Source organism: Thermobia domestica, chromosome 3 (genome assembly GCF_964235325.1).
Source record: "Thermobia domestica chromosome 3, izTheDome1.hap1.1, whole genome shotgun sequence".
Lineage (NCBI taxonomy): Eukaryota > Metazoa > Arthropoda > Insecta > Zygentoma > Lepismatidae > Thermobia > Thermobia domestica.
Window position 1 is genome coordinate 109,803,616 of NC_137456.1, and position 20,637 is coordinate 109,824,252.

A 20,637-nucleotide genomic window follows, 5' to 3' on the forward strand; every position below is an offset into this window, starting at 1 on the left:
CTGGATCCAATTCTGATGTCATTTTTGAAAATTGACCGACATATGAAGCCGAACTAGAATTGAGAAGTGGCGAGCTCTAGTGTCTTCATAAAAAATGCTGCTGGAAGATGATGCGAGACGTGTCTCACAGAAGAAGTCACAGTTGAAAGTGCAGCATCTGGCGGGCATCTGGACTTCATGGAACGTAATGCCACGGAAAGTCATTATTATTATTATAGTTATGCAGCTATTATAAAGTTCAAGAGATTTGTAAATTGTATTGACTATAGATTTTTGGATAGCTATCATTTTGTGAACAGTTCATTACACTTCACTTCTACTTCTCAGAGAAACTCAGTCCTCTATATGGACTTTTACTTGTAGTTAGTTTTCTTTGAAAGGTAAAAGTTGAATTTTTTAATATTATTTGTATTCGAGCACATACGGGGAATTACTTTCGAAATTTTAAAGTACTTCTCATAAATCTTATTTCTAGTTTTAATAGACAGCAGTCTCGTGTATTACATAATCCCGTTAACAAATGAGAAAGAAAAACTTGATTGAGGCACAGAATGAAATCTCAATTGCAATCCTTCATTTGTAGATGCATTTTTTCTCTCTTTTATGCGTGTAATTAAAATACTAAAGGCGGAATGTTAACGGTAAATGGGTTCAAATTTAATTTATGACACATGCGTAGAATAATTATAGAAATGTCTTCATCTTGTATCTCCTACCAACCAAATCTTGTCACAAGTGCACTTGGACAAGGAATTTTGTAAAAGAAAACGATTTTTTCCCTCAGTTTTACGTCCTACGTTATCCCTGTAAGCTTAAGGAGACGGGTGACTAATGGAAGTGAATGATTATTAAAGGAAAGGTGGGATGAGAATGTGTAAGGAAACGGGAGAATCTCAGGAAAACTCACGTACACGATATGCATCAATAACTCACATTTCCTGAGATCAGACCAGGGAATTCTCACACCAGAAGTGAGTGTTTTACCACTGTACCTCTTTGCCCCCCTGAGGGATTTAATGTTGAATAAGTGAGAAGAGGTTTAAGAAGCAGAGTTATATCCTAAAATTTATTATTGTTATTATTATTATTATTATTATTATTATTATTATTATTATTATTAATATTATTATTATTATTATTATTATTAGTAGTAGTAGTAGTAGTAGTAGTAGTAGTAGTATTATACTTCCAAACTGTTATGAATAAACTCCTATAAAACTGCTATATCTGTCTATCTGTCTGTTGACAGATAATCAGAGCAAGAACGGTAAGAAATATCGACAGGTAGTTAAGTCGGGGGCACAGTGGCTTAGCAGTAGAACGCTTTTGAACTTTTGGATATTGATATTTGTAATTGTGATAATAATAATAGGACTTACTACTTGGCTTTCGAGACACAGTCGAATTTTACACTGTTTTATTTTATTTTTTTCTTTACTTTACCTTGATTTGAGACTTTTAAATTTTATCTTAGTTTCCACTGAAAAGTATCTGTAATTCAACAAGGAAATAATTTTATATTATAAATTGAAATTCATCGTTATACGGCCCCTGACAAACACTTTACCATTTTTTATCGTAAAGGTTCGATTCAGCGGTCTAGTAACAGAGCGGTGCTTGAGCGATTGACCGTATATTTTCAGAACCTTGTTTTATTACAATTGTGAACTCTTTATTTAGTCAGTAGAGAGGAGGACGTGGTCAGGGTTGGTGACTATGGGTTTTAGTGAGTGGTGGGTCATGATGGGCCACGGTGAGTAGTGGGTCAGAGTGTGTCACGTGAGTGTAGGGGCATTGTGGGTAGTGATTCAAGTAAGTCGTGGCGGGTAACCGTGGGTGGTGGGTCAGTGGGTGATGGGTCAAGTTTTCATTGACCCACGCCATATCTGGTTTCAACATTAATTTTCACAGAGCAAGAACAGTAAGAGACCGAGCATTGTTTTTTTTTCTTATGCATCGTTCCAAGAACAAGTTCTATCATCTGTTCTAGCTCTTTATACAACAATGAAGCCCTAGAAATAGTCCATTTCTGGTTTCACCGTTGATCGCCCTAGACGAAGAACGGTAATAAGTAGCGAGAAGCAGTTTCTTGATACGTATGGATTCAGTACTGCTAAAATATGTTTGCTTTGTTACTTCATTCCTCTAGCAACCGGAAGTTATGAAAATGTACTCTCATTTTCAGTTTGAATATTAACTTTTAAATATCCAAAACGGTAAGAGAGAGCTAGAAATTGCTTTTTAATGTGGCTTTAGTGTCCCAAGAATCAATTCCACCACTGATCATCTCCAGTTCGTACAACTAATGGTTATACGTAGACCTACTACGCCTAGTTTTAATATTTCGGTATTGACTTCCATAGTATGGAAGTCTACCGTGGTTTCAGAATGTGAAACATAACTTTATTATTATTATTATTATTATTATTATTATTATTATTATTATTATTATTATTATTATTATTATTATTATCCACTTCCCTGGATTGAAATAAAAAACTTTAAATGCACAACTCCTTATGTCATGTGTTTGGTAAAAATGTCAGTAAAAATTAAATATTACTATTATTGGCTGAATTTGATTTAAACGGCATCGGAGGGGTCATTGTTCATCTCATCGACCCCGAAAACTATGGATTCGACACTAATATTGGTCAATGTTGGTAATTTTTATATATAGACCTCAGATGTAGAAGGTGATAACCCACATACCAGGAAAATTTTAGTTCCGTGAATGAACTATAGGTTGTCACCTTATACGTGCGTAAGATTTCCCAGAGCAGCATGTCACCGTGCCTTTTCTTACCATCTATATGTGAAAATCAAAAATGTTTCACCTTGAACAGACGGAGAAGAGGCTTGCCGCCTTGTTCATTCACAGAACTACTATCCATTTCATAAAGATAGGCCCCTGACTTCGTGGTGCTGCCGTGACGTTCAGTCAAAACTTATATTGCATTGCCGTACCTCGTTGGAATTGCTGAAATGTTGTCTTTTCAATACTTAAGACATAAAAATTTTCTCTGTACTATGTAGTGAGAAAAAAATAAAAATTAATGAAAAAGTGCGTATTTTTTCGTACTTTTTTGGTAGATCAATGTTTAGAGGACTATATCTCAGAAAAGAGATCACGTGAAATAATTTCCTGTGCACAATATGTAGATGCATCCATTAACTGTAAGTTGTGAAAAGTTCAATTTTCATCACTTGATACTTTTTGTGTAATTAAAACAAATGTACGACGCTCTGATCTCCTTTACCATGGTAGTTAGAGAAACGTACAAAACACTGTTCGAAAATTTGGAAGTCTAGTGTTCCAAATATTTGAAACTATTAACATAAAAAGGTTTAGTTGGTAGAGTATTTATTTTTTTAATTTTTTTTTTTTACTTCAACATGTTCTCTGCGTTAAGCGGTGAGCCATGTTGCAGCCCAATCTTTAAATTCCCCGCGCTTATATGAAGAAACAGCATACAGTAAGTGGAAGTGCGGCAACGCTGTCGTGCAGTGTTGTCGCGTTCAGGAAGTTTGTAGCGCGAAGCTTACTTCATAAGAATGTAATAGGAAAAAGTATTTATTATAACCTTTCACAACATCATAAAAATAATAATAATGCATTACACATCTCAATTTAATCGAAATAAAACGTTGAAGTAAAACATCCGAAAACTCATCTATTTACTTCATTCACTTTCGTAATGGGTTTGTTGACTCATCGCTGCTCCTGTTATCTTCCTGTATACTTATTAACAATGGCTCCATTTCTACCTCAAGATCCTGTATCAGTATACACACTTTCCAGCTTACGAACATGTTAAAGGTTAAAAAGAAATGTATCCTTGGCAATCACGTGTTCACTTAAGTTCTGCGATCAATTCCCCTGCCGAATGTACAATAACACAGAATGGGTCCTTTGTTTTCTTTCAACGAAAAAAAAAAAAAAAACAAAGCAATGAGTAGGTGACGAGGGCTGTATTTGGGTCTAATCACGTTGCACTGATTACGTCTTCAACACTTCCCTTCGGTTCGTAGGCGTCAAAAACTTAGACATGCACTCACACCATATGGGTTCATTGCAATGAGACGGACGAATAGGCATTTATATTTTCCTTAGTATATGTCGTGGCTTTTGATTATATATATATATATGGATATTCCTTTACGAGCGGTGGTATTACAAAAAGAAGAGACAAATTTTTTAGGGATAATGAAATTGCAGAACTGATGAATGACTCCGACTCAGACGGTTATGAGTTAGTAATGAATAGTAATGGCATTGATTATTCTGTGCTCAGTGGCGTATTCGGGAGTGAACAAGATAGTAACTCTGTTTCAAGTGAACCTGAGGCTGCGCCGGGAAAGAGAGAAAAAAAGTGTCGTTCTTATTCAAAGACAGATTCTGATGTAGCTTGGAGCGATAAAATTCAAGTAAATGCATACCCCTGTTTAGTGGTATCCCGGAAATTGATCAAAATGCTGGGCTATCTACAGAGTATTCCGCATATAAAGTGTTTCAGCTGTTTTTACCGATGAAGTTTTATAGTAAAAAAAAAAAAGTTGAATTGATTTTGAGTTGAACGTCTTGTTCAGCAGTGAGGCTATATGAGACGTCGACCTACTGATTAACGTGGAATCCAAACTACATGAGCTTCTCCCAGGAATAGTAGTAAAAGTTATGAATCAATACGCAAAACAGCAGATTGAGAAAAAGAAAAAAATACTAAAACAAAAATCTTTGTTTTCTAAATGAAAGCGTGTTACTTTAATTAAAAACAAGGAAATTTTTACACTAATTATTCACATAAGCCTTGTACGGAAGCCAGCTTTACGCGGTTTTACAAATCAACTACGCAAGAGCTATTAGTATGTCTGTCAAGTGGTGGAACAGATTTTCTGTGAAGTGTAAACTCAATATTACATATCAACTAAGGTTGTATCATATAATAAAGTTTATGCTTGTATTTGTTTCTGTGCAAGTGTATTTTGTACTGCGTGCAGTAAGTGAAAAACTGATAAAAAGCAACAAATTTTCGAAGACCATCACATGCAAATCCAAATAAAATAAGAGTTCGCTTTTCTAATTTTGAACATTTGGCACATTTTCTGTATATCCTGTTAATTTCTAAGAAATTGGTTTAAAATCTGTGGAGATAAAATTTTAAAAATATCTCTAAAAAGTGCCGGACAGTGTGCGTGACAAGTTTAAATACCCGTCCGTCTGAGAGTGTATACGCGCCAGGAAAATGTGGCAACGTAGCACTCCGTATAAACTGCGATAGCGAAGGGCGCAAAGCTGAGAAAATCATAATGTCATATTTGTGATTATTTATCTTTTAAAACAAGTCAAAACAGTTTGGTTGAAAAAGCTACTTTAAGATCTTTCTAAAAGTTTTTTAAGATTGTTAATACACCGCAGCAATTCAGAGATAATGATGTCTCACTTTTTACTGAATAACAAGAAAATTACTACGTGTTGAGTGATGAAATTTTCAGAACTTACAGGTAACATATGCATCTACATATGGTGCACAGGAAATTATTTCATGTTATCTCCTTTCCGAGATATAGTCCTATAAACATTGATTTACCAAAAAAGTACGAAAAAATACGCACTTTTTCATTAATTTCTATTTTTTTCTCACTACACAGTACAAAGAAAATTTGTATGTCTTAAGTATTGAAAAGACAACATTCCAACAATTCCAACGAGGTACGACAATGTAATATAAGTTTTGACTGGACGTCACGGCAGCACCGCCAAGTCAGGGGCCTATCTTTATGAAATGGATTTTGTGATATGTGGGTTATCACCTTTTACAACCGAGCTCTAGACTCCCTCACCCCAAAGTTACGGGGCTGAATTTGGATTTAAACGGCATCGGAGGAGTCATTGTTCATCTCAGCGACCCCGAAAAATATGGATTCGACACTAATATGGGTCAGTTTGGGTTCTTTTTAAATATCTTCCCACTTCCACCTCAGTTAAGTTGCACGTCGTCAAAGTGAAATGATAAAAAAAAAAAAAAAAAAAAAAAAAAAAAAACATCCCAGGCACGAACCTCATCTATGTTACAAATTTGATCGAGATCGGTCTCCTTGTTCAAGAATTATTAACTTTTATTTATTTTCAATATATTTTTCCTTCCCTACGTTGTATCATCAGAGTGAAATGATAAAAACAATCCCAGGCTCGAACCTTATCGACGTTCAAAATTTGATCGAGATCGGTTTGGTGGTTGAAGCGGTGAGAAGTCAAGAACATAGTTACTTTCATATATATATAAAATTATACTAAGGTTGTTGCGGGCATTTTAGTTATCCTCCATAAAAATCTTAAGGTTTCCATGCAAATCGTAACTAAATTCCTATTGCTTTGATTGTTTCTTAGTTAACTCACGTTTAGCCCCTCTTTGGCATTAGTCGGCTACCATTTATCTTCTAAAATGTTGCAATTTCCAGTTTTAAAGATTCAAGATAAATTATAAGAACTTGTTTTATATTAATAATTCGCCTTTTTCTTCTTCTTCTTTTAAATCTTTGACTCTTCAAGCTTTCTACACAGCTGAAGGACTTTTCTAGTCTTATGAAACATTGACAACGTAAATCGGTGTGAGATATTTTCATCATTGGTTGATGCTTTTCGTCAGAAAGTGATTTCCAGTGCCGTGGCTGCCGTCGTGACTGATATGTTCAAACAGAACTCGGTTATGGTCCAGTTCATGTCAAATAACTATTTCTGAATGTCTGTTACATTCTTTTTACACTGGACAAATGTTCATATGGTACTTTGAAAGCTGAGAAAGATTAATCCTTTGGATGAATAAATGGAGAAATCATTTAAAAAAAAAATCATAACATATTCATGATTCCAATTAATTGTTGTCGGGATATCAACCAGGTGTTTGTGTTCGTTGTCCAATGTGTGGGGAAAAATGAATCTAATTCAAAGCATGCGTAAAGTTACTCAAAAGGTTGACGTTTCTAATTGAATGGAAAAAATATTACAATATATTTATTATCAAGAAGGATAGTTAACGATGTATTCTGCCCACCCTTAGCTCCTTAAGAGGCTTACAACAGTGGGAAGAAGACCCTCCACAATGTGACATTTGAACCAGCAATTGTACTGCGCATATAACAATGCTTCTCCATCATGAAATCATACGAGATATGAAAGATAGTAAGTACTTTTTTTTGTTCTTATTGTTGCGTTGCCATCGAATCCATCTCCCGTTTTTGTTGCTGGATCAGCCATTTGGTAGCGGATGTCAGTCAAGTTTTCTCTGGTACTTTGTCCTGTGAAAGAAGCCATTGAGGTTGTAGCACCGTCAGCGCTGATGCTGCAACGTTTCAATCTTGTATGTATGATAAAAAGTAAGATAGAAGCTGCTGTTTATCCCGAATGCACCTTGTATAGCTGTAACTCTCCCAGTTGCCCTTTGATCTTCCTCCCTCGCTGTAGAGTACGACACCAGTGCAAGGTCACGTGGCGATGACATGGGGCAGATTGTTAACTGGCAGCAACCAGACGGTTCCCACGACCCAGGGGAGCTGAGCCAAGTGGGAACTCCGATCAGTCTGTGCGCTGTGCTGTTCTTGGCTCCATTTTTTTTTTTCTCTATTATTATTATATACTTTAGGGTAGGAAAGGAAAGCCACTTGAGAGTATATACCAGACGGAAAACTCTTTCGGTAAAAAAAAAAAAAAAAATATGTGTCGTGTCATTAGAGAAAAGAAGTTCGTGAGCTAAATTAAGAAGAGGGCTTACCATGAAATTAAACTTCCATGAGTTCATGTCGAATAGAAATAAGTTAAAAGTGCAAAATCCCAGTTCTCAAGGGTTTTCTTTTCTTTCTTTAACAAAATAACATTGACATTGGAAATGAGGTTATTATACGTGTCATGCTTCCGGATTGATGGTTATTGTACTTCTGCGTGTACATATCTAACAAAGTTACTATAAGGAGAGGTTTTATATAGTTTTTATACTTGAAGTTTCTCTCTGAAAAAAAAAAATCCGAATGCGAACATACTTTGATTTAGTCTTTATTAAATTGCAAATAATGCGCGCACTTTGTAGATATTAACCAAGCTATAAACGTCCACATACTTTTGGAACTATTGTTATACCTTGTACTGAATTCCTTTAAGTGGCCCCGCGTAGCGTAGTCGCTAACATTCTCGCCTTCGGTGCGAGCGGTCCCGGGTTCGATTTCCGGTGGGGGCACTCGGTCGATGAAGTGTAAAACGCTTTTTCAGGCCAACCACTCTGAATGAGGTTTTCCTTATTCACACCAGGCAAATGCTGGGGTGGTACCTAACTTATAGGTCCCAGGCCGCTTCCTTCCTTCCCCAATCCTTTCTTCCTTCCCTTTCCCCGGACTGGGTGCTCACCGAGGGACGTCATCCCTCAAAACGTGAAGAACTACATGGCCTTAGATGCCGAAAGTCCAGAAATCTAAATCCTTAATCCCCTGAATTCCTTTAAAATTATGTTCAAAGAGAATTGTGGAGGGAGAATTTGCCCCTATGTTCATTGCTTTATATCGAGCCCTGAGTTGAATGTTGAACATTTTTGAACTGAAACCACCTTAGCTTGCTGCTAGAGAAGATACGCACTAATACTGGTATAAGTAAGAACAACATAACATAAAGGTCTATTTTTCCTTATGAATTAAGATAATTGGCAATCATTGACATTTTTTTCATAATTTGCATAATAATTCAAAAATAATTTATATATAATTAATCAACTGTAGTTCTAGTGTTTTTCGTACTATTGAAAAATTCTTGACAAGAATTATGGGCTTGTTAGCATTGACAATAATAACTGTTACTGGCAGGGATAAAAGTGAATGGGGAATGCGGGGATGTATCGTTCCCCCAGTTGCAAAAGTAATTGTGGCGTCCCTCCACTTCCTAAAAAAATAAAATGAGTTAAGATAGGCGTGACATCATGCGTCCTCCTACCTTTCAGATCCACTTTTACCCCAGGTTACCGGTTCCAACAACTTTTATTTTTACCAAATATTCAGTACTCCGCATTATTTTCTATCCTTATTTAAAAGAAAAAAATATTTTGTATGTTAATTGTCTACTATAAAGTACATATAATAAACAAAATTATTGGGTACCCTGCATTATTCTAACTTTTAATGCAAGACCGAACGAACGGATTTCTTTTTCTAAGAACAGATACTTGCGTGTCTTGAGACATACCAGACTTAGCTAGAATTGTATGGTTTTATAGATTCGTCTGTAAAAATAAACTATTTCTTCTCTCTTTCTGTACCGTTTGGTAATTAGAATTGTCCAAAGTGCAACACTAAACCTGCTCTAAAATCTGACAAGACAGACTTGATGAAAGGGAGCTCAACTTCCCTTCTCTCGTAAGGGTCACACTTCACAAAATCCCTCAGCGATTTCTGAGATCTGGTTATGATTTACCGTTTTTTTTTTTTTTTTTTTTGTTTTTTTACATAGATATTACTTAATTAAGTAGATAAAAAAAGAAAATGTGGAATAAAAACAAACTGACAAGGAGCGGACATGACTGTCATCCGGACATCCGAATCAAACCTAGTCCATTCGATAAACATAACAAAGATATGTTCGTGCACAAAAAATAGGTGCCACGGACAACCGAGTAAGTCCCTGAGGCCCATTGGCCCTGTTAGTATAAAGAAAATCGTAGACTCGCAGTGAAATAGCTGTTGAATCAACACTGTTCATTGCAAAGTCATGGTTTATAGTTCATTCTCTTCAGCATGAAACAAGCTTTCCAGAGCTTCTATGTCTTGTAGATCATAATGTGTTTGAATAAGGAAAATCGGGACCCCCACTACTATAGAAATCTTCCCTTCTCTTCAAGAGAAAGATTTCCTAAAACGCTGAAACCTGTGCTCCATTGTTTTTATTTAGGAGTTTACATTCCGAATTTTACACCTCTAACTGAATCCTCATATTCAGCTCTTTGTGAACAAATAAGGGAAATTTTACTATAACTGAAATGCCCTTCCCTCTTAACCTCCTTAGGAGTGGAATATTCGAAAACACTGAAATAAGTGTCTCATTTTAAATTTAAAGTCACCAACATACGTATGTCAAAAAAATCGAAATTAGTCACGCAACAGTTAAACCACGCCAGTGGCCGCTAATAACAGCTGACAATGTTTATGAATAGGTCCCCGAATGTTTTACTTTCTGTATTCATACAAACGATAGTTAGTTAACATAATTAACCTTAATGTACAGCCAACATTTCAATTGGTGATATCGCAAGTATGATAGTATCTTCTGCTTTAATTTTATCACTTATTGTCATCATTTATTAAAATGTCACTTAAGAGTTCATCAAACGAAGTGCTGCTCATGTGAAAATAACTAAAGAACTTTTCTTCGATATTACGTAAATCAATAAACATGGAAGAAATCTGTATCTGAAAATAAAATGAGCTGTTTTCTATGTTTATGTGAACTGGTTGGGCTGAGACGCCCGCCCGAGTTCGTTGCAAGCCCGCAGCAGACTTTCCCGCTCGTCTGAACTGGTTGATCTATAACGCCCGCGCGAGTCTGCTGCGAGTCCGCCGCGGGCCCGCAGCAGACTTTCCCGATCGTCTGACTCGAGACATAAGGTGATGATATTCCTTCAAATTTGGGATTCAAACGAAGCTACATGTTTCGGGGTAACATAAAAACATTTCCAGTTTTTGCTTCGCAAACGTTGAATGAAAAAAAAAAAAAAAAAAAAAAACAGTATAGCTTGCCGGTACTTTAGGTTCACGTGTCATGCACATATATTAAGAAATGAGCATTATAGCATTTTCCCTTTCCTTTCTTATATCCAGAAAATTTTATGTGATTTAGTTCTCAGCCAAAGAAGGGATGTGAGTGTTGTTTTAGCTGCTATTTATGTGGGTTTGCGAATGGTAATTGGGTGGTGTAATTTGGGTGTAATACGTAGTTTACTAGAGGGATAGGTTGTTACTGGGTTCGATTCTCCGATAGTATCTTATTTGTATTGTTAAACAGGATTGAGTTTTATATATATATATATATATATATATATATATATATATATATATATATATATATATATATATATATATATATATATATATATATAACTATTCTTTTTAGGAGCTAAGAACTTGAGAACCAGTGTTTATAAAACGAGAAAAAAATATTCCGATTTCGCCTACAAGAAATTGATTTGACAGAATTCATTTAGGACTACCTCTAAGTATATGGATTTTGGTAGAATAAGGATAGACTTAAGATTTTGTCTAATTATTTTGCATGAATTGGGATACACCTATTTAACTCAGTCTACAGCATAAAAAGAGATGGTTATCACAAGAAATAAATCTACATGTCTAGAAAGGTATATGTAGATCATCTAGGTGGAGCTTTTGAAATCTTAATTAGAAATTTCTTTTTTGCCCACAGGAAGGAAAAGTTCTTAATAACTGAGGGATTTTTTTATATATATTTTAATGTGTATGTTTATATGCTAACCTACTTTTAATTACTATATTGTTCGCATTTTCTCATTTTGTTGGTATATATCTAGAGCAATTTTAACAATAACAACAATAATTAAACTTTTCCATAACAGTGTTAACGTGTATGTATATATCTGTGAGGTAAAGGCACTGCGATAGTTTGTCTGCTTCTGCTCCAACGAGGAAGCTGTGTGAATTTCAAATGACTGTTCCCGTAACCTCCTTTCACAATTCTGCCATTGGTTCCTGACAGAATGGGTGACAGCTAAGACATCATTCTACAGATTCACTGAACTCGCAAGTAAAGTGTATTTTTTTTTACCTTGTATAGGCAGGAGCGAAATCTAAAATCTTTAAAAAAAAAAAAAAAAGAAAAGAAAAGAAAAGAAAGAAAAAAGGACGGAAAAAGGGAAGGAGTTGCATGTGAATCTTTCCACGGTACCAATTCAAGCGTTTGTTTTGGACTACAACAACAACCAGGAAAAAATATGGATAGATAAAAATATTTTAACAACCTTTCACTTCACGTAGACTAAGATCGAGCGTGTGGTGATGTCCCTATAACAAGCATCGAACTGTGGGTGACGCCAAAGTTACTGATATTTCATATTCAAATGGAGTTTTATTTCGAATCAGTGATAGAGTGCTCTCCTCTGGTATGAAAGGTCCTATGTCAAGTGAATTTGAGGTGAACAGTATCGTCGCCGTGTTTTTTTCTCGTAATTCTCACATTTCTTCTCATTCCGCCGATTATTTCATTAATCATTCACACTCATTAATCACCCGTCTCCTTTAGCTTAAAGGTCATAAACGAGGGATAAGAAACTCGAAATTTCATTTCATAATTTCAAACATTCAGTTGATGACAAGCAATTTTATTAATAATTAAACACGGAATTGTTTTATTTGCTCTTCCTAACGTCGTGAGGGCAAATGGGAACCTACTTCAATCAAAAATAACCAGAAACGTCGACACTGAACAAGGGATGTACTGAACCCTGCAAGCAGAGACGTACGCAAGAATTTATTTCGGGAGGGGTTTAAAGCATTTCGAAGGGGCCCAAATACAATTTGAGGTTAAATTATATGAACATTTCTAAAATTGCCCCTAAAAGTAGACTACATTTATTAAAAAGTCGGGATTTGGGGAGGTCCGGACCCCCAGGACCCACCCCCTGCGTACGCCCCTGCCTGCAAGCTTAAAATTGCCAGCTCGTTGGTTTAAGTTCTTCAAGATAAAATGGAAGTCTTGGTTTTCGTGTTATAATGCCACGTTGGCTGAAAGAGGCCCACGATAATATGATGGTGAAACTATTATTGAATTGAGGATAGAGGAATGAAGAAGAGATGCCAAGACCCATAGACACAATAGGTTTATGACGCTGGCAACGTAATCTTATACAGTAAAACCTCTCAATAACGACATCGATGAGACATAGTCCGTCACGATTGAGGAATGACGTCCGTGGACTATCACACTATCCGGGGAAGTGGGGAAAATGAAGGAAGGAAGCGGAACTTGTCTGGTGTGAATGAGGAAAATCCAGGAAAAAACCTCACTTTAGGATGGTTGGCTTGAAAAGGCATTTATACCTTCCAGACCAAGTGTCCCCACCGGAAGTCGAACTTGAGACCGAAACTTTGCTTGTAACTCGTGGATTAATTAGAATCAAATTGAAGATGTATTTTCAAATTGCGGCGTTTTCTGTGCTAAATACATATAAGCTGAGAATAATTCCTGTCTGCTAGGAAGAGATTACTAAAACATTGGTTCTAAAAGAAGACTGTTCATATCCGTATCAGAGAGTCTCAGTAAAAGGAAGAATCCTCTTCCATGATAACACATATATTTTTGCCGGGACGAATTTGATTGTTTCGAGGTTTGATAAAGGCACTCGAATACATTTGAAGGTCATCCATAATCAGTAAACGATATACATAGCAATATTATCTTCCTTCCAAATAAGGTTTAAATGCTAGAGATATCTGAAGCTACAGCTGCCAACTGTTAGCACCTAATTCAAGCATAAAAGTAACCAAATTTTGTCAGATATTGTATAAAGAGAAAAGTGAGACAGTTCTGACCTAGCAAAATACAACAAATTACTACCAAGATCCACATTATTACCTGAAATTGAACTCAGTTGTAAATTGTTTATCAGATTTGAATATAAAAAAATTGCAAATAAAGAATCATATAATTCAATCTGTAACTAATATTTTGCTTTACTTTGTCATTGGTATAATTATATTACCAAGGATGTTACTCCCTGTCATATTGTCTATTGATTTGAACACTTTTATCGGGAAAGTATTTATCCTTCAATATTAGTCTTCCCAAAATTCAATAAAGGAAGGTGGGTTGCATGTATAAAAGGTGCATGTATTTGAATATGAATAGTTTTACATTTCTTAAAAAATGAAAACGAAATCTTTCAGTTTTACGTCCCACGCCTAGGCTAAAGGAGACGATGATCATAAGAAATGAATGAAATGGTGGAATGAAAAAGTGGGAGGAAACGGGAGAACCCCAAGAAAACCCACGCACACGGTGTTTGTCCATCACAAAGTCCACTTGGCACAAACTGGGATCGAACCAAGGACTCCATGAACTAGAGATGAGTGCCCTACCACTGAGCCCGCGGCCCCTACATTTATTAAAGTTTAACGTCCCATGATTATGCACCTAGGCTAATAAAGACAGTGATCCTAAGATGGACGATAATGATTGAATGATGAAAGTAGGACGAAACGGAAAGACTCCCAGAAACCTCACGCTTACGGTTTTTGCTTAACACAAATCCGACTTGGTGCGGGTTGGGATCAAACCACGGACACCACACACAGGAGGAAAGTGCTCTACCATTTGAGTCACCGCAGCGATGCATAACTTTCTGTAAACGATACACTTTAAATAGAAATTCCAATATGCCATTGTAATACACTTCTACACCAGACTTCTACATTTCTACACCATTTAAAAAAAAATCGGATTAGATCTCATTCCAAATTGAGAAATATTTTCTAGATGACGTTAGTGATAATAATAATTAGGCTAAATTTTCGTATTTGAGATTTAGTGGTTAGAGTGCGTGCCTTTCGTATATGAAGTCCGGGCTTCAATTATCGTTAGAGAACATCAAACCACTGCTGTGGTTTCCGATCATTTCAGAGTTGTGGACCCCTTTAGATTTTTAAAGGAAGCTAAGGACCCCATGTCTTTAAATTTTGATATCTGCGTAACAACAGTTAAATTACAGATGTTTATTCATGTTATACAACATACAACATACACATGTATATAAATACAAAGTGTCCATTGCATTACTTACATCTCTTATAAATTTTGAGATATTAATAACTCTGCGCAATGATGATTTCAGACAGGGCATGGGAGTAAAATTCCCTCCCGGCGCTACAGAATTTCTTTTGGACCATATTTCCGATTGTGCTTAACGTGGGTTACCAGCATTTTTGCAGTGCTACTTTCTTCCTTGGTATTGAAAGTTTCCCTGGAGGAGATCTTCCGAATGCCACGAACCTTACCAGAGGTCAACAAGGAGACTACCAATTGGGAAATAATGCACTAAAGTAATTACAAAATGAAATGAAATGAAATCTTTTAAGTTTTACATCCCATCGTTATGCTGGTTGGGCTAAAGGAGACGGTAATGATGAGAAATGAATGAAATGATGGAATGAAGAAATTGGCAGGAAACGGAAGAACCAAGAGAAAACCACCACAAAGTCCACTTGGCGCTATCTGGGATCGCACCTAGGACCCCATACACCAGAGGTGAACGCTCTACCACGGAGCCACCTCAGCCCTACTACAGTAATTCCAGATCCCACTTTAAAACTGTATCCTATATTGCCCCTCTGGCAAAAGGACTGAATAGATATTAGTCGATTAATATGCACAAGTTTTAGATTTCCGGTTTCAATATTGATATCTAATAGAACAAAAATGATACCAGATATGATACGATTTTTAAAATATGAATTCAACGACCAAAGGATAAGTCCTATCTCGACCCTTAACCTTTTACTGAAATCGGAAATAGTATATTTGATCCTTTTTTTTTTTTTGTATAAGTTTAGAGTACTTTCACAATATAGAAATAAATTCCCTTTTGTTCCTTAATGATTACTAACAGCAAATTTAATACGTGATTCGTAATTTGTTTCTTTCTTTTTTCAGACATGGTTCTTTACCGACTCAGATGATCCCGAATTCCAGGAAAGGACAAGTAAGACTTATTATTATTATTATTATTATTATTATTATTATTATTATTATTATTATTATTATTATTATTATTAGTAGTAGTAGTAGTAGTAGTAGTAGTAGTAGTAGTAATAGTAGTAGTAGTAGTAGTAGTAATATTTATCTAAAAATATAGTCGTCAAATTTTAAAATAGTTGTTACTACTGGGTATAGTATTATTACTGTCCTCCCCGATAAACGATTACCTTTACAAAGACACTTACGTGTCGGGTTGGGAGAATTGCGTGCTACACTAAAATTTGCTATGACAGCGGTCGGCTAGAAGGGCCACCCCTAGCGAATTGATTTAAACGGAGTAACAGACGAAGAGTGTTCTGGGAGAAGGCAGCATTTCTCCAGTAGTCAAGTTGGCGGAAATCATAGTGATTGGTGTAACAACTTAGGAGTCCGATTTGTGGCAATAGCGTATTGTGATATTCCGGAACGGGGATGCCAAAGTCAATCACTTGTGCGACACGAAACTATTGCAAGCAGCAAAATAAAGCTATACCGAGGAAAAATATAGAAAGGGATTTAAATTCTGAAATTTTTAACAAAGTCACCTTTGGGTTCCTCTAAGATAATAAGGATTGATGTTTTGGTGTACCACAACTTTCGTTAATTTAAACGTTGAATCACGATTTCACAGACAACACTTCTTCAAACTTGAGGAAACTTATCAGATAACGACGAAATCGCAAAGCGTCCGTTCTCTTTTACGTTTCTGCACCAAGTTTTCAGTGCTCACTTCGTTCCTCATGATGAATATTCTTATGAGCAAAGTTCTAATCCATTTTCGCACTATTCCATCGTTCATAACGTTTTCTCCGTATACTTCACTAATCTGGCGATGAATTTCAGCCGCTTTCACGCTAATTAACATGAAGAAAACGAATCACAGTCAGCGGGATGCTCAATAGGAGGGAGCATGTTAACCAGGCCCGTATCCAGGAGGATCTAGGGGGCCGGACCCCCCTAAAATTTTCACGGTAGGCTTGCATATGAACCATAATATGGTGAAGAGCTATAATATGGTTGGATCTCCCCCTCCCCGTAACTTCGGCCGGCCCCCCCTACATTTTTGGACTAGCTACCATCCTGATTTTAATTACTCACCAACATACGTAAACGCAGTCGAATATTTTAGGTTTGTGGCTTGCCAACAGATATAGGTACACAGCGCGCATATGTGGGATGGCGACCACAGCACTAGAGCGACTGAATTTCAAAACGGTACTTACTTAAAAAAAAAAAAACACCTCGTAGCAAAACCTCCATCGATTTACACCTTTGTACCCTATAGAATGGCCAGTTTTCCTTTATGCTTAATTGTTAATTATTTTCCCTTCAGAATGCAGTAATTAAATGTTGTTTTTTTCCTATTCTAATGAGAAAACAAGGACACAATATTGTAGGATGTAATATTGTCTACACTAAAATTGAAATATTTTTTTAAAAAATCTCAGCATTTCCCAGGCAGAAAACAGGAAAAGCTTCGTTATTATTATTATTTTTTTTTTCGTGCCCTCGGATCACTATGACGAGCACCACACTGTGATTTTGCACAGGACATTGTAAAGGCTATACTCCACCGGAGCTGCTATGCCACAGCCGTCCAAAAACTTTTTCTATCTGGATAACAAAAGCTATAACTGGTTATAACTACGCATGGTAACGAGAATATTATGAAATTCGATCTACTACTTTTCCAAAATATTTTTAACTACGCAAAAACAACTATTGTTGTAACTTAATAAAATGTAAACGTCATATCATATCGTCGTATCATAATATCGTAAAAGACTTAGTCTATGCTCTACTCCACCTGTAGGCAGTGTGCCTTCCATCATCGGTTAAGGTGATTGGGATTGTTCTGGAGACCATTCCATAGGCTGTGCCTTGGACTTCAGGCTTCTCGGCAGTGGTCCGGTTTTAATTAAAGACTCGGAAAAATGTCGTGTCCCTTGTTTTCCTGTGCTCCAGCTTGTGTTAACCAGATACATTTTCTTTGTGTCTTTGTGTGCGTGTCTGTGCATTGAGGAAAAATACGTATATGTGGCGTATGTAAAATCCTAGGTTACATGGTAAATCCTGTAGTTTTTGGACTTAACATACAGCAAACATATAACTGAGAAAGTATATTTTATACGTACTTTACGTGTAAGTGTTCGAATAAACGTACTTTCTGTACGAACGAAAGAACTATATATAGAATCTCACATACAGATGGACGTATGCAACATATAGCTAAAGTGTGTAATATAAGGAAGACTATTAGATAGTATACATCCTGTAACGGCATGATGTAACATGTAAGTATGTAGCGTAGAGACCTGCACGGGCCGGGCCAGGCCCGAGGCCCGAAGCTCGGCCCGGGCCGCGGGCCGGGCTTGGACGGGCCGACTCTGCCATTTCTTTGGGACGGGCCGGGCTTGGTCGGGCCGACACTGTTATTTCTTTGGGCCGGGCCGGGCTTGGGCTGGCCGACACTGATTTCCCTTCAAGTCGGTCCGGGCTGGGGCCGATCAACTGCAATTCTTTAATAATTATTGACTTTCGTTAAACGATAATTGGAATAGAGCCAAACGCTGAAGAAGTGTGCCCGTGAAAAATGTTACAAAGAATGCAATAGCAATTTACAGTTTGTGTTGCTTAGCGGCTCCACTTTCACTATAGAGGATTGCAGGCATTATGCGGTAAATTGAGCTCTGACCTTGACCTTCACTGAACTCAAAATATAACAGGAAGGGGTGGGAATGTTTTGCCAGTCGCTAAACAATATTGTCATCTACACTTTATGCTAAAAATCAATTAAGTTAGAGTTTTGTTACAGGGAATGGAATTTTTGTTCTCTCGATGACAGGCAAAGTTCTAGGAGGCAATGGTACTATTCGGGAGGCAAGCGCGAGGTTGTGAACCAGAGTTTAGAAAATGTTTCTGAGGGTGAGGTCAAATTTAGTACTAAATTTTGAGAAAGATTGGGGCTCGAGCTAAGTTTTTTTTTTTTTAAATTATCGGGCCGGGGTCGGGCCAAAAACTTTTAAAATTTATCGGGCCCGGGCCGGGCTTGGGCCAAGAATTTTAAAAAGCTTATCGGGCCGGGCCGGGCTCGGGCCGAAAATCTTCAAAACTTTTCGGGCCCGGGCTGGGCCGGGCCTAGGTACGTTCGGGCTGGATTGGGCTCGGGCCGAAAAATTCGGCCCGTGCAGGTCTCTAATGTAGCGTGATGTAAAGTATGTAGCATATGGATAACGTATGTTCCGTACTGATTTTCGTAGTAAACATAAGGATGCCGTATATTTGTACAATATACCGCTGTCTGTATAACAGATTTTTCTCAGTGTGTATGTATATGTATATGACGGCCGTCTGGTGCAGTATGACGAGGTCGACAGCACGACCATAGCACAGTAGGGGCATAACCCATGTGATCTAGTTTAGTACTAATAGTCCAACTCTGGATTTTCTTCTTTTCTCTTTGACATGAGCATAAACGACTGTATGTGAGAGTTACGTAAACAACACAAATACGCTTCTACAGAAATCAGGTTTCACAAATAAATTGCATGAGTTGATATTATGCAAGAGTATGTCCCCTTATACAAAAGTTTTCAACTGTACTTTATTTCCGATTTCAAGTGTAGTTTTCCGATTGATAATAAAACATTAGATTTTTTTTGGGGGGGGGGGAGGAAAGAACGTTGACGATGATACATATTTTGAATGTATACCATTCTAGCATTCACCTGATAGTACTGAGGAAATACTCTGAAATACCTTAGTACTCAGAATAGCCATCGATGAAATTTGAACCTTGGAAGTTCCCGAGTTTAAATCGAGAAAGCTAATCGTTCACCTATAGCAGGATTGTTTAGCAATTTTTGGTCGTTCTAATTAAATAATTTGTATGTATATTTTATCTACCTAGGTAGTATTCTTGACACTTTCATATTGAAAAAATATCCGAAGTAGTTAGAACTATTAACATTTGACTTTACTTTTATATTAGTTTCTGAAAGAACTTCGCATTATTTTGTTTATCTTATTACAATATCATAAGAATATTTTCTCTCTCTTGAAGCAACGCTAACATCGAATTTAACAATACCTTTTCCCTCCTATGGGAAATAAAAGACTTCGAATGCCCATCGTTATACTTAATCTGGGTAATTTAGCTTCAAAAACTTTTTTGGCACCAGTAAACAAGAACAATAATTTAACTGTTGTAGTGGTTAACTGTAAGTTCGTTTGTATATTAATTATAAAAGAACAGTAGACAGTTAAGCGAAATGGAAAGAGTTGGTGATTGAGTGAACTTGGGGGAAAAATTCTTTTTAAACAAAGGTAACGCTATTGAGTGGAGAGAGAAAATAGCGGGCGGGAAACTGGCGGAAGTGAGAGCAGGTGTGCAACAGGTGTCTGCTCAGCAGCTGTTGTTTAGCCTTGCAATGCGATGCGATGCGATGTAGACGAGTCAAGTTCAGACTTCAGATGGGAGGAAAAGGGAGGCTTCCAATTGGAACGAACGGGTTTCGCTTGTAGCTTATAAATCGACGCTTTGGTTTCCGTGTGGTGAATAAAAATAACTCTACAGTTGGCCTGCCAAGTGCCTAAAGCAATTTTATACCATAACAATTACAAAATTTAAAGCAAAATTCTTTAAATCACCAAGGTTAAAGTTTACAGTATATTTTACTTGGAACACATTATATAATTGTTTTTGCCATTCATTTGTGTGCAGCAGAGTGGATTTATTGTTGTCTTTTTTCTTTGCATATTTCAGATCTCCCCTTCCACTTCATCACTTATCAATCCAGTGTCGTTGTTTAGGGGAAAGGAGGGGGCAATTGACCCCCCGCAAGAGT

The 20,637-nt window shown here is 36.8% G+C and overlaps 1 protein-coding gene across 1 annotated transcript in view; it reads left to right on the forward strand.

Moving 5' to 3' along the window:
- fng (Fringe glycosyltransferase) overlaps window positions 1–20,637 on the forward strand; it is a 166,548-nt gene that overhangs the window by 3,878 nt on the left and 142,033 nt on the right. Inside the window, exon 2 of the mRNA XM_081751440.1 lies at window positions 15,707–15,755. Coding sequence (XP_081607566.1) covers window positions 15,707–15,755 — 49 coding nt within the window. The remainder of the gene's footprint in view (window positions 1–15,706; window positions 15,756–20,637) is intronic.